This window comes from Salmo trutta, chromosome 11 (genome assembly GCF_901001165.1).
Source record: "Salmo trutta chromosome 11, fSalTru1.1, whole genome shotgun sequence".
Classification (NCBI taxonomy): Eukaryota; Metazoa; Chordata; class Actinopteri; order Salmoniformes; family Salmonidae; genus Salmo; species Salmo trutta.
The window spans coordinates 181364-196387 of record NC_042967.1 but is presented as its reverse complement, the minus strand read 5'-3'; the positions used below and the strand labels follow the sequence as shown (position 1 = coordinate 196387).

The 15024-nt window shown below is 39.9% G+C and overlaps 1 protein-coding gene across 1 annotated transcript in view; it reads right to left on the bottom strand.

Annotated features, from left to right (window-relative positions):
• Nucleotides 1–253: 253 nt before the first annotated feature.
• Nucleotides 254–15024, bottom strand: part of LOC115202047 (microsomal triglyceride transfer protein) — a 47337-nt gene continuing 32566 nt past the window's right edge. The window contains exons 12-17 of the mRNA XM_029765900.1: nt 14728–14825; nt 10299–10420; nt 5460–5687; nt 4950–5074; nt 1785–1955; nt 254–1640 (exon numbers count right to left, since the gene is read on the bottom strand). Of these exons, the coding sequence (XP_029621760.1) occupies nt 1493–1640; nt 1785–1955; nt 4950–5074; nt 5460–5687; nt 10299–10420; nt 14728–14825 (892 nt within the window). The 3' untranslated portion in view covers nt 254–1492. The remainder of the gene's footprint in view (nt 1641–1784; nt 1956–4949; nt 5075–5459; nt 5688–10298; nt 10421–14727; nt 14826–15024) is intronic.

Genomic DNA, 15024 nt, shown 5'->3' with positions numbered 1-15024 from the left:
AAATGTTTTAAAACATGTTTTCACTTTGTCATTATGGGGTATTGTCTGAAGGTGGGTGAGAATTTTTATTTATTTAATCCATCCTTAATTCAGGCTGTATCAACAAAATGTGGAATAAATGATTATTATCATCATCATCATCTAAAAGACATGTCAGGTAAACCAGTGATCTGATAGTTTAACCAAGTAGGCACAATGGCCATGTACAGGTCAGTAATGTTAGTGGGAAAGGTCAAAAGACATACAATTTCCATTCTGGTTTTCATAGCTTTATTGAAATTAATCTTACACATGCACACTAGTGTAATGCCAGAAAAGCACTGCATACTGTATGTACAATTTCCTTATACACTTACAAGCCAATGGGGCATAGTGGTTCCAGTGCACTCTTTGTTGTTGGTCAAGTACAAACCCTAATAAACTGATCTCAAACTATGGTACAAAAAAATATATCAAAGGCTTAATGTAATAATTATAATATCAAGTCACATTTCATACGGGACACAATTATCTAAATAGGATCAATTACAAATGTGTAAATTCATCAGACACTTTCCTATTGATATACATGTTTAACATCTAGAAGTTCAAATCAGAAATTAATTCAATAAATTAACCCTGTGTTATCTGGTCTCATGTAACAGCTCCTTCAAGCTAGCTACAGAGTGAATCAAGTACTGTAAACATTATTTTACATTGTTACGCAATGACTTTACTGTAATTCAATCTTTGCAGCCTTGGAAACCACATCAATGTCTTCAATTAAACAAAATCTAGAAACTGTGTAATGTGAGCATTTATGTAAATGCCAGTAAATTCAACCATAGCATCAGCTCACCCAATGCTATGTACCATATTTACATAGGTGAATATTGTGTTGTATCACTTAGCTATATTGAGTATATACCACATAATGTATATGACTCCTATACCCATATAAATAGATATGCAAACAAATTCATAAAAAGCCACCACAGAAATTCCTGATTTGAAAAAAAAAGTTGAATTAAGAATGTAAACATGCATGTGGTGTGATACAGTAGGTGTTCCTGGAAAGCTTTAACATTTTTTTTAAATAATAATAAATAACTCTTCAGCCAGAATGTCAAGTAGGACTTATTGGAAGAATAACCCTATTACACTATTGTCACACTGTGCATTGTGTTGTGGAGATCGAAAGGGAGATAAATAGTAGTAAACAGCTAGCAAGTTAGCCGCTAGTTAGCGATTTTGCAGTAAACAGAACTCTGATGTAAGAGATTAAATAAAATGTACGCAATTTCCAATCAGATCAACAAAAAAGGCACAAGACAGTTCACTTTTGCCATTTTACAAATGGTCATATCTTAGCTAGCTAGCATCCATTTATCCGCCTCATACAACACACTGTTTACACTATGACGTTATAACAAAATAGGATTGTTGGCCCATAACTCTCTACACTCTGCAAAAGATCTTCCATCTTCTTACCGATGGATTAACACGGAGAAGACTACAAGTCTGATTCAAACACCCTCTTGCACATGTTGGAATTCTCCTGGTGGAGAGGGAACTCTGAGCCAGGCAACAGCTGCTTGTGGCCCCTGCGCGACACATAGCTCTTCCCTGATGGCAGGCTCTCGTATTTTGTTAGGGACTCACTGTAATAATGGACAATGTCAATTCATGAGCGATGTAATCAGAGACTGTATCAGGTGGAATTATAAGCCATTTTCTCAATCCTAATTCACTGAAAATACAATGTAGAATTAACTAGGCTGCAATTGGTCTTAGCCCTGGCCTACCTGAAGGGGAAGGTGGTCTTGTCCATCTGCATGCACACCAGGAAAGGGTACTCCGAGAACTGGACCGTGGTGATGAAGTCTAGAGACGCCTCTGTCTCAAAGCTCACTTCCATCCCAGTGCGCACAAAGTCCATGTCCACTGTCACATTCCCGGTCACCACCATGGCTCCCCTGCAAATAGACACAATTACAGATGAAAAATAAAAATGGGAGGGTGGGTGGATGACAATAATTTGTGTTTTTTCTCAGATAAAGATTCAATTGCATTTGGTTAGCCTTTCACCAGTAAAATGCCTTTTAACTCAACATACAATTAACAGGTGGTGGACATAGAGGTGTGACAAAAATCTCTTACAAACTTGAGAATGCCTGAATATGAAACCGCTATCGTCATATTTCTCTGCTTGAAATCTCAAAGCAAAATGGCCACTGCCAAGCCATCTGAAAAACCTGTCTGTCTGTCTGTCTGTGGAAGCATGCCTTTGGCCTAGATGTCACTTGGGTTTGTTCTGCTCCTATAGATAGCCTGCTGGTCTATTATCAGAGAGGATCCATACACCTGCCTCTGCCATTCCCCTTGTTGACTTTTAGCCAACACAGAATGTCACCTAAAAAGCCATCGTGAAACAAAGACCAAGAAAGTCTATCTACAGTATCCAGATCAGCGTTCCAACTCTAGGAAGTCATGAATCGAGCAAATTTCATTTCTTCAACTAGTATATTTGGAGGAACAATCCCAATGGCACTAAGATCAGACCAACCAAATCACTTCTTGGATAACAACTTGACATTGTCAAGACAAGACCATTAGGCTCAAATAGGTGATACAAGCACTGGAATGAAATGTCTTATAGTAGGATTGCTGATTTAGGATCAGTTTTGCCTTTTTGAATAAGATTACAACATGGACCGGGGAGACCTGATCCTAGTCTGAGACGCTTTGGGGGAATAGCATGCTATTCACCCGCCATTCGTTTGGGGTGGAGATCAAAGAAATGAAGAAGGTGTGGTGGAGGTGTGTCTATAGATGCACTGTATTCTGACCTTCACTCCCTCATAATTCCACCACCTTTATGCGCAATGAAATAATGAATAAGGTCCAGGAATCTGTCGGTTCCATGTGGAACATCTACTTTGTTTTTTTTACAAAAGTAGTAACACCATTCTCTATGCACTGTAATTTACAAAAAATGGTAAGTGCTAGGTAAATGAGTAAACCTTTTGGATAAGGGAATTGTAATTATCAATCAATCACAATAATTTTAGATCTATTTTACCTTATGAACGCTGGAGACAAATACAAAACAAGTCATATGGCAGCTAACTGAAGCATATCAACATTTACATTTACATTTACGTCATTTAGCAGACGCTCTTATCCAGAGCAACTTACAAATTGGTGCATTCACCTTATGATATCCAGGAGGAACATTTCACCTTTTCCACAGTGAAGATGATGAAATGCTGGGCTCAAACGTGTAGGCTTCTGCGCAAATGACAGTATAGCTCCAAACCTACAGAGTCGATTTATGATTTCTAGAATGTTTTAATTATAATATACTTAAAATACTATTCACTGTATTTATTACCATTTGTATTGTGTAAAATATTAGCCACTATCAGTATCTAACATCAGTTATACCTACATGCATTTATAACGGTCACTGACTTTAGTGTTAGTTTTCTTACATTTTGCATCATTCCGTTACATCGTTAGTTTACCTTTCTTTCCTCTGTCATGTTTGCGTGGATGTTCCTGAGGATCGCTAGCAAAAGTGAATCATATTAGGCTAATATATTACAAGTTGTGCAATTATTTAGGATGTATAGCCTATTTTAATAATTCTGGAATGCAGACCACCGTTTTAAACGTGCAGCCAGGCTCACGATGACTGGACCGTCTTTATCACAGTTCCATGATTAGTGGGTATTATTAGGGTAGATTTGTAGGACTACTGTTCAACCTCCACTGTACACTTTTCTCACCTTCCAATATTTCAGGGACTGAACAATTGAACATGCCAACTTTCAGGATGAATCAAACCACTGTATTTTTGATTCACCAATATATTTTGTGCGTAAAAGTCTCTCAAAACCAGTTTTTTTAAAATTATTCATAAACACTTTCCTAACCCTAAATTATATACTCTGATCTTGCATTTCATTCATCTACCAATTGGTGCTGAAATGGAGACGAATATGCGTGTATTTACATGGCTTTATTTCATTGATCCCTAATATTCTGAACCGTTGTCTCCATACATTCTACTGAGTCTGTAGAGAAAATTCTAATTAAAAAGGTACACCAAATGTAAAGGGATGGCTTTAGATAAATGTACTGAAAACTCTATTGACTGAAAACTCCATGAGAAAATCTGTTGGCCAGCAAGTGGGAGGGTTTTCAGCAGTTGAATTAAAAATGTATTCAGCGCACAAAAGGGAACCACGCCTGCAAGGCCCGTTACGCACCTGCATAAGGTAAGTCTGAATACCAACTTCTGAGACGTGCGTAAGAAAGGCGTGTGTAGGAAAAGGTGTGAATGTACTAAATCTGAAATCGGGCCCTTTATGAATACGGTCCCTGATTCCTGTAAAGTCTTAGAATCTAGATAGGCGCTTTACAGTTCCATCACTGGATTATGTCACATATTTATCTACTGGACCGATGATGTTTTCTGGCTATTGTGTTTGCATTGACAGCAAGCATCAGCCAGTCAAGAACTCTAATCTAGTGCTGAATGAAATGATGTCACCTTCACATATATCTGATGGAGACAAGAATAGTCACGTCGCCACTCGCGAGCATGCTCTATGAATCAGTGGATGAAATGAATCAGGTGCCATTTTTAGATTGTGCAGTTAACGTCAATCTGTCAATCATGTATTACCAATTGAGTTTGTAAATGCTGCACATGTCGACTTAAGCATAACTTCACTTTAAAAGTCAGATATAGTGCGCTATTCCATAAAAACGCATTGGATTGAATCTTGGCCTTTTTGTCTAATCTGAGCCCACCAAAAGATGATTATTCAAAACTATCCAACGACAAGCATGACTAAGTATATTCAGTTGGCAACATATGAGAAGAATGCTCCAATTGTAAAAGTGTTTTTGTTTGCATTCTGCCCATCACTATTGAACCCAGGTGAACCCAGGTTCCCTACTTGTTGTTGACGCTGGTCTTTGACTCCCTGTACCACAGGCTGACCTCCATGCCTCCTGAGATGTCGATGGCCAAACCACCCTGGAACTCGGCGTTGGCCTTCAGCCCAGACTGAAGCTGGATGACCTGAAATGATGTAGGAGAAGAGAGAAAACAGGAGTGAAAACACAATAGCTGCTTGCCCATCCGGGCCAGTGAGTGCTAGTGTCAGAGAGGTTTGAAACCAAGTGGCTGAACATTGACAACTAAAATGTGGCCTAGTCGGATACCAACACCTATAATAGTTTATACGAGTCTATATGAAGAAATTTGTAAAAAATGTCAGAGGTATCAGTGACTTTATATGATACATAAGAACAAGTCGAATGAACTCAAAGTTCATCTGTGTGTTGTAATAGTTTTTTTAAAATACATTTGAAATGAAGTTTGATTGACTGATTGTTTGATGGATTGACTGACTGATTCATTGGTTGATTCATTGGTTGATTCATTGATTTAAGAGAGTGCCAACCTGGGAGTGGTCAGTGAGCAGGATCAGGCCCTTGACCACGTTCATGGGCTCGCCGGACATGGAGAACATCTTGGACATGAGGTCACTGTAACCCTTGAAGAAGGTCACAGGCCGCAGCTGGACGTCGAAGAGCAGGGCCGACATCCCAGCGAAGGACTCCAGGTCCTCCTCGCCTTCGTCCGGCTTGGCCGCAATCAGGGACTCCATGCCTTGCGCCTCAATCGCCACCTGGAGAGCGAGAGATAAAATATGGCAATCAGAATCTAAGTGTCAACAAGTCGGCACTGTTGGTTGGTCCACCTTCCTTAGTTGAGTGCAGGAAGTCAGTGTAAGGTGAAGTTGCCCCTAAACAGTGATCTTGGGTCAGTTTAGCATTTTTCCCAATAAAATAAGCTGTATCTAAGGCAAACTTAACCCAAGAGCATGCAAGATCTTCACTTCTGCTCTTCTACATGACTACATATACAGTGGGTATCATAAGTATTCACCCCCCTTGGATTTCTTCACATTTTATTGTGTTACAAAGGATTTCAATGTCATTTTTGGTCAATGATCTACAGAAAACAGTAACATTTGTTACCGATTATTTGAAAATTAAAACACTTATGTTCCTTGACTAGATAAGTATTCACACCTGAGTCAATACATGTTATAATCACTCCTTTGGCAGCAATGACAGCTGTGAGTTTCTAAGAGCTTTGTACACCAATATTCGCCCATTATTCTTTTAAAAATGATTCAAGCTCTGTCAAGATGTTGGGGATCATGGCTAGATAGCAATTTTCAAGTCTTGCCAAAGATTTTCAAGCAGATTCAAGTCAAAACTGTAACTTGGCCACTCAGGAACATTCACTGTCTTCTTGGTAAGCATCTCCAATGTAGATTTGGCCTTGTGTTGTAGGTTATTGTCCTGCTGAAAGGTAAATTCCTCACACAGTTTCTGGTGTAAAGCAGACTGAAGCAGGCTTTCCTCTAGGCTTTTGCCTGTCCTTAGCTCTCTCTTTTTTCATTTTTATCCTGAAAAACTCCACAGTCTTTGCCGATGTCAAGCATACCATGATGCAGCCACCACCATGCTTGAAAATAAGGAGGCAGTTACTCAGTGATGTGTTGTGTTGGATTTTTCCCATACATTAAAGCTTTGCATTTAGGCCAAAAAGTGTATTCCTTTGCATCCCCCCCCCCCCCCCCAGTATTACTTTAGTGCCTTGCTGCATGTTTTGGAATATTTTTATTCTGTATCTTTTAAATCTTCTTTTCACTCATTTAGGTCATTATTGTGGAGTCACTTCAATGTTGTTGATCCATCCTACATTTTTCCCCCTATCACATTCATTGAACTCCGTAGTTATTTTAAAATCGCCAATGGCTTCATGGTGACACCCCTGAGCAGTTTCCTTCCTATCCTGCAGCTCAGTTCAGAAGGATGACTGTATCTCTGATATGTCTGGGTGGTTTAATACATCATCCACAGCATAATTATTAACTTGACCATGCTTAAAGAGATATTTAATGTCTGATTTGTGATTGTTACTCCACTACCGATCACTGCCCTTGTTTATTAGGCTTTCGAAAAGCTCCCTGGTCTTTGTAGTTGAATCTGTGCTTGAAATTCAATACTTGACTGAAGGACCTTACAGGTGCTGCAAAAATAATGTCAACCCCTATTACTACACATGTAACTTTTTATGTGATTGGTTAAGACACATTTGACTCCTGAGCTAATTTAGGCTTGCATAAACAAAGTGGGTGAATACTTACGCAACGACTATATGTTAGTTATTACATTTTTATAATAATAATTTTAAAAAAAACATTATTTTGACTTCGACAGAGTATTTTACTTAGGTCAATGACAAAAAAAAAGACCACCTTGTAATGCAACAAAATTTGAATACTTGTGATACACACTGTATAATATTAAAATGATCGAGGTAAAACCCTATAACAGAAAATCGCTTTGGATAAAAGTTTCTGATAAATGACATGGAATATAATAACACAATGATAGTGACATAGTGCCTTCACAAAGTATTCACACCTCTTGACTTTTTCCACATTTTGTTGTGTTAAATCCAGACTTTTTTTTTAATATATATTTTTTTTTTACAAATTAGTTACAAATTAAAAGCAGAAATGTCTTGGGTCAATAAGTATTCAATCCCTTTGTTATGGCAAGCCTAAATAAGTTCAGGAGTAAACATTTGTTTAACAAGTCATAATAAGTTATATGGACTCACTGAGCGCAATAATAGTGTTAAACATGATTTTTGAATGACTCATCTCTGTACCCCACACATACAGATAATTGTAAGGTCCCTCAGTTGAGCAGTGCATTTCAAACACAGATTAAACCAAAGACCAGGGAGGTTTTCCAATGCCTCACAGAATAGAGCACCTATTGGTAGAAGTAGACATTAAAAATCCCTTTGAGAATGTAGTGAAATTATTAATTACACTTTAGATGGTGTATCAATACACCCAGTCACTACAAATATACAGGAGTCCTTCCTAACTATGTTGCCAGAGAGGAAGGAAACCGCTCAGGGATTTCACCATGAGGCCAACAGTGACTTTACAACAGTTGCAGAGTTTAATGGCTGTGATAGGAGAAAACTGTGGATGGATCACCAACATGGTAGTTACTCCATAATAGTAACCTAATTGACAAGAAGGAAGCCTGTACAGAATAAAAATATTACAAAACATGCATACTGTTTTAAACAAGGCACTAAAGCAATACTGCAAAAAATGTGGCAAAGCAATGGCCTTTTGGTTCTGAATACAAAGTGTTATGTGTTTTATTGGATTAGCCCCAAACATAAGAGTACCACTCCTCATATTTTCAAGCATAGTGGTGGCTGCATCATGTTATGGGAATGCTAAGGACTGGGGAGTTTTTCAGGATAGAAAAGAAACAGAATGGAGCTAAGCACATGTGAAATCCTAGAGGAAAACCTGGTTCAGTCTGCTTTCCACCAGACAGTGGAAGATAAATTCACCATTCAGCAGGACAATAACCTAAAACACCTAAAAGACCGAATGTAAACCGGAGATGCTTACCAAAAAGACAGTGAATGTTCCTGAGTGGTCAAGTTAAGTTTTTACTTAAATCTGCCTCAAAATCTATGGCAAGACCTGAAAATGGTTGTCTTGCAATGATAAACAACCAATATGAATTTTGAAAATAATACAATGGGAAAAATGTTGCACAATCCAGGTGTGGAAAGCTCTCAGAGACTCACCCAGAAAGACGAAAAGCTGTAAACGCTGCGAAGGTGATTCTAATATGTATCAACTCAGGGGGTTGAATACTTATCTAATGAAGATATATTAGTGATTTATTTTTCATATTTATTTTTCATATATATTTACAAATGCTAGAATTTTTGTTCCCACTTTGACAGAGTATTTTGTGTAGATTGTTGACAAAATGTTTTACAATTAAATCCATTTTAATCCCACTTAGTAACAAAAAATTCTGGAAAAAGTCAAGGGGTGTGAATACCAGGGTAATACCACATTTAACCACTACACCCCTGGACCTCCACATCCGGCTTCTTCACCTGCGGGATCGTCTAAGACCAGCCACCCAGACAGCTGATGAAACTGAGGAGTATTTCTGTCTGTAATAAAGCCCTTTTGTGGGAAAACAACATATTCTTATTGGCTGGGCCTGGCTCCACAGTGGGTGAGCCTATGCCCTCCCAGGCCCACCCATGGCTGTGCACCTGCACACTCATGTGAAATCCCTAGATTAGAGCCTAAGGAATATATTTCAATTGACTGATTTCCTTATACGAACTGTAACTCAGTAAAATTGTTGAAATTGTTGCATGTTGCGTTTATATTTTTGTTCAGCATAGTTATAGCTAGCTACCTGGCTAATAGCCAGCCCTTGAGATACCTAGCTTACTGAAATATCTGTGACTATTTACCAGTTGTACTCTCATTCTCAAAGAGTTAGGTGGTTTTTGTTTGGGGGATGTCCGTTGACACAGCAGGGGTCAAGGGATGATAAAAAAATTCCCACTGTCAGCGGTGTCTCTCTGCCACTTGCTACTGTAGGTCTCTACTGAGCTTGTTTGTTTCACCTTTCTAGGTCATGGGCGGAGTTTCCCGTTGGACAGAGTAGTGAATGAATGCACTGCTAACAAGCCAATTCTGGGAGAGCAGGCAAACATAACGAGCATACATTAATTACTCATGATTCCACTCGTTCGCAGAGGTTGGTCGTGATTAGAACTCAGATCAAGAAGCCTCCTGAGTGTTGATCAATGCTTGGAACGCAATGATAAGTGGGTAAACACAATTTCACAAATAAAAAAGCAGCGTAAATTGTGTTTACTCTCTACTACATCCCTGGTTGGGTCTGGCAAACCTTATTGATAAACATCAATATCCTGCCAGGAAGGATTAAATCTACATTTGCCTGGCATTTTGCTATCGAACTGACGTTTGGCAGCGCCTAATCAGTCAGTTCTGTACCTGCCTGGCGCCAGTGTGGGTGGAATGAGTGAGCTCGCCTGGCAAACAGAGCGCGAAATACATGAGGAAATAAAACTTGCCATGAAATTAGATCACATTTTCCTAATATTTTTCATATTGACATATTTGATCATTTTTTGTTCTCTTCTCATTTTAATTCAAGTATTTTCAACTAGCAACTTGAGAAAATGTCTGATTTAAGGTATTCCAGTACTTGAATTTCAAAGTGCCAAATTCAAGTACTTTAAGCACCTCAAGCACCTTGTGCGAACCCTGGAATACTTTCTGAAGGCACTGTAAATATAATAATATAATTTCTTCATTATCAATTCACCAATTCATTCTCCTTACCTGAAGGCCATGTAGCGTGGCGCCGTTACTGGCTCCGTAGATGTTCATGTTGCTCCTCCTGAGGACCCCCGAGCCAGAGTATAGAATGTCCAGACTGTAGGTGGTAGTGGCATCAGCGGTACCTGCAGGAAGTTGATTTAGTTATAAACATAATTATACAGTAATTAAAACAGAGCCTGTGACTGTGCCTCATGGCAGCAATGACTAATCAACAAGAGAATGAATTTCATCCATCTCTGATTATATAACATACAGTGGTTCCTCCTTTAAAAGTTGCTGCGTACTGCAGCACAGCTTACGTGGTGCTGCAGAATTCTATGGCAACCACTGGTACCAACCACTGGTACCATTAATGCTAGTTAGTGCTAGTTTGACCGCCAGAGGGCATCTTTGAGAAGCATTTGATAGCCTTCAATAGTGGCTGTACTAGAGAAATTAAAACCTTTTTTGGAATAGCATAGTATATGGGACTGATTTTAAGAAATTTTGCTTAATTAATTTGATTAATATTATGGTGTTTCTATTCCAAGAAAAACCCTGAGTTTCTGTTAGGATGGAACGGAAAATATGGCGCTGTACAACGTGACGGTTGGGAGTAGGCCATTTACTTGGCTATTTAGCTAAAGAATCCCCGTTTCGTGCAGGCACGCGGGAGACCGAGGTTCAATTCCCCAACGGGGAGGAAAGAGTAGGCTGTCCTTGTAAATAAGAATTTGTTCTTAACCGACTTGCCTAGTTAAATAAAAGGTTACACTAAGAGCATAACATTTCTACACAATAATTGTAGTCTAACCAATACCCAAACGGAGATTCAGTCAAAATAAAAACCTCAAGACCAGTCCCCATGCTTGTCTCAGAGCAGTGCGAAACGGTGGTAAAATAGTTGTAGGCTTCTGCTTCAAATCCTATTGCTTCTAACTCCAATATGCTCTTAAAAAAACAAAGACCTACACCACCTTTAACAGCACATTACTCAACACTAGTGAGACTCAGATCGCCTACGGTAGACTACAGTATATCAAAAAATATGACGTGAATCTCCGCAAATAATTACATATAGAGGATTGGTGGAGTCTAAATTGAATCCAAAGCCGCATCATGGGTCTCCCGGTGGCAGCCGGCACAGGTTTCAAACCTGCATCTGTAGCAACGCATTTTGCACTGCTGGAGCACCCATCCACAAAGTATCAAAATACAGAGAGGTGTTGGTAAAGGTATATTGTCCTGCTAATAGCCCATAATGGGATATTATAATACTGTACATGGTGTCCAGGTCAGGATAACCAAAACATTTCTTTATTAAAAGACTATCAGAAATAAAGTTGGTACTTATTTATTTTGATCCAAAGCCATGAATGAGTGAGTCACTCAGCTTTACGTAGGTGCCGGCTATTTGGCTGTGCCATCAACTTGATTATACAGTTGAAGTCAGAAGTTTACATACACCTTAGCCAAATACATTTCAACTCAGTTTTCACAATTCCTGACATTTAATCCTAGTAAAAATTCCCTGTTTTAGGTCAGTTAGGATCACCACTTTATTTTAAGAATGTGAAATGTCTGAATAATAGTAGAGAATGAGCCACTCCTTTGTTGCCTTGGCCGTGTGTTTTGGGTCATTGTCATGCTGGAATACCCATCCACGACCCATTTTCAATGCCCTGGCTGAGGGAAGGAGGTTCTCACCCAAGATTTGACGGTACATGGCCCCGTCCATCGTCCCTTTGATGCGGTGAAGTTGTCCTGTCCCCTTAGCAAAAAAACACCCCCAAAGCATGTTTCCACCTCCATGTTTGACGGTGGGGATGGTGTTCTTGGGGTCATAGGCAGCATTCCTCCTCCTCCAAACACGGCAAGTTGAGTTGTGTAGGTCTACAATCTTGTCGCTGACATCCTTGGAGAGCTCTTTGGTCTTGGCCATGGTGGAGAGTTTGGAATCTGATTGATTGATTGCTTCTGTGGACAGGTGTCTTTTATACAGGTAACAAACTGAGATTAGGAGCACTCCCTTTTAGAGTGTGCTCCTAATCTCAGCTCGTTACCTGTATAAAAGACACCTGGGAGCCAGAAATCTTTCTGATTGAGAGGGGGTCAAATACTTATTTCCCTCAATAAAATGCAAATCAATTTATAACATTTTTGACATGCGTTTTTCTGGATTGTTTTGTTGTTATTCTGTCTCTCACTGTTCAAATAAACCTACCATTAAAATTATAGACTGATCATTTCTTTGTCAGTGGGCAAACGTAAAAAATCAGCAGGGGATCAAATACTTTTTCCCCCTAACTGTATTTTTGTCAGATGTTACTATGGAATACTGAAGTATAATTACAAGCATTTCATAAGTGTCAAAGGCTTTTATTGACAATTACATTTGATACAAAGAACCAATATTTGCAGTGCTGACCCTTCTTTTTCAAGACCTCTGCAATCCACCCTGGCATGATGTCAATTAACTTCTGGGTCACATCCTGACTGATGGCAGCCCATTCTTGCATAATCAATGCTTGGAGTTTGTCAGAATTAGTGGGTTTTTGTTTGTCCACCTGCCTCTTGAGGTTTGACCACAAGTTCTCAATGGGATTAAAGAATGGGTAGTTTCCTGGCCATGGACCCAAAATATTTATGTTTTGTTCCCCGAGCCACTTAGTTATCACTTTTGCCTTATGGCAAGGTGCTCCATCATGCTGGAAAAGGCATTGTTCGTCACCAAACTGTTGCTGGATGGCTGGGAGAAGTTGCTGTCGGAGGATGTGTTGGTACCATTCTTTATTCACGGCTGTGTTCTTAGGCAAAATTGTGAGTGAGCCCACTCCCTTGGCTGAGAAGCAACCCCACACATGAATGGTCTCAGGATGCTTTACTGTTGGCATGACACAGGACTGATGGTAGCGCTCACCTTGTCTTCTCCGGAGAAGCTTTTTTCTGGATGCCCCAAACCATCGGAAAGGGGATTCAGAGAAAATGACTTTACCCCAGTCCTCAGCAGTCCAATCCTTGTACCTTCTGCAGAAGGTCAGTCTATCCCTGATGTTTTTCCTGGAGAGAAGTGGCTTCTCTGCTGCCCTTCTTGACACCAGGCCATCCTCCAAAAGTCTTCGCCTCACTGTGCGTGCAGATGCACTCATACCTGCCTGCTGCCATTCCTGAGCAAGCTTTGTACTGGTGGTGCCCCGATCCCGCAGCTGAATCAACTTTAGACGGTTCTGGCGCTTGCTGGACTTTCTTGGGCGCCCTGAAGCCTTCTTCACAACAATTGAACCGCTCTCCTTGAAGTTCTTGATGATCCGATAAATGGTTGATTTAGTTGCAATCTTACTGTCAGCAATATCCTTGCCTGTGAAGCCCTTTTTGTGCAAAGCAATGATGATGGCACGTGTTTCCTTGCAGGTAACAATGGTTGACAGAGGAAGAACAATGATTCCAAGCACCACCCTCCTTTTGAAGCTTCCAGTCTGTTATTCGAACTCCATCAGCATGACAGAGTGATCTCCAGCCTTGTCCTCTGTTAACGAGAGAATCACTGACATGATGTCAGCTGGTCCTTTTGTGGCAGGGCTGAAATGCAGTGGAAATGTTTTTTGGGGGGATTCAGTTCATTTGCATGGCAAAGAGGGACTTTGCAATTAATTGCAATTCATCTGATTACTCTTCATAACATTCTGGAGTATATGCAAATTGCCATCATACAAACTGAGGCAGCTGACTTTGTGAAAATTAATATTTGTGTCATTCTCAAAAGTTTGGGCCACGACTGTACACCTCCAATTGACTGCAATTATGCCTATCAGAAGCTTCAAAAGCCATGACATTTTCCAAGCTGGAAGAATTTTCCAAGCTGAAAGCATAAAAATGCCATTATTAGTTACATTGTTTTAGTTTGAACGTGCAGACTGTCACTAAGAACAGTGGGAACGTTTCCCTAGTCAGCGCCATTATTAGTGCAATGCCCCTTAAAAAGTGTTGCTCTGTGCTACCCAGTGTGGTGGGGTGGGGGTCCACCCCCACTCCTCCTTCCTCCTTCCCCATGGGCTAGGTCCGTCTTCTGTGCACAGCTCTGCAGGCACATTCCGTGCACACCTGTCCTCGTGCCTTGAACCTTCTATTTAGGTTTATGTCGCCAATTCATTGTCAGAGACACAGTAGGACCCAAAAGTGTTCTAACTCTCCCTTGCGCTGGTCTGGAGTAATGAAGTGGTGGCACAGTGTTCTAACTCTCCCTTGCGCTGGTCTGGAGTAATGAAGTGGTGGCACAGGGTACCGTACTAAACCACAAATTACCTCTAAGTACCGCAGCATAATCACAAAACCTTTAGTGGAGCAACCACTGTAGCTGTATCGATTATTCTTTAAAATTTACTCAAATTCCTTAATGTGGAAATAGTTTTTCATTTATATTGAACAGGAGAAATGTGGGGGGGCCACTTACGTGCCATGAAGCCAGAGAAAGCAGAGGATGACCCAACCTTGGAGAAGCGGTCATAGTTGTGGGAGATCATGTCCTTCATGGCTTGCCGTAGAATTTTGCTGAAAATTGTAGCGACAAATAGAAACGAATGGTAAATAATGTAGTGTGTCAATTTGGAGTCACTTTTATTGTAAATAAGAATTGGTTTTAAAACACTTCTACGTTAATGTGGATGCTACCATGATTACGGATAATCCTGAATGAATTGTAATGATGAGTGAGAAAGTTAGATGCATAAATATCATACCCTCTCAAAAT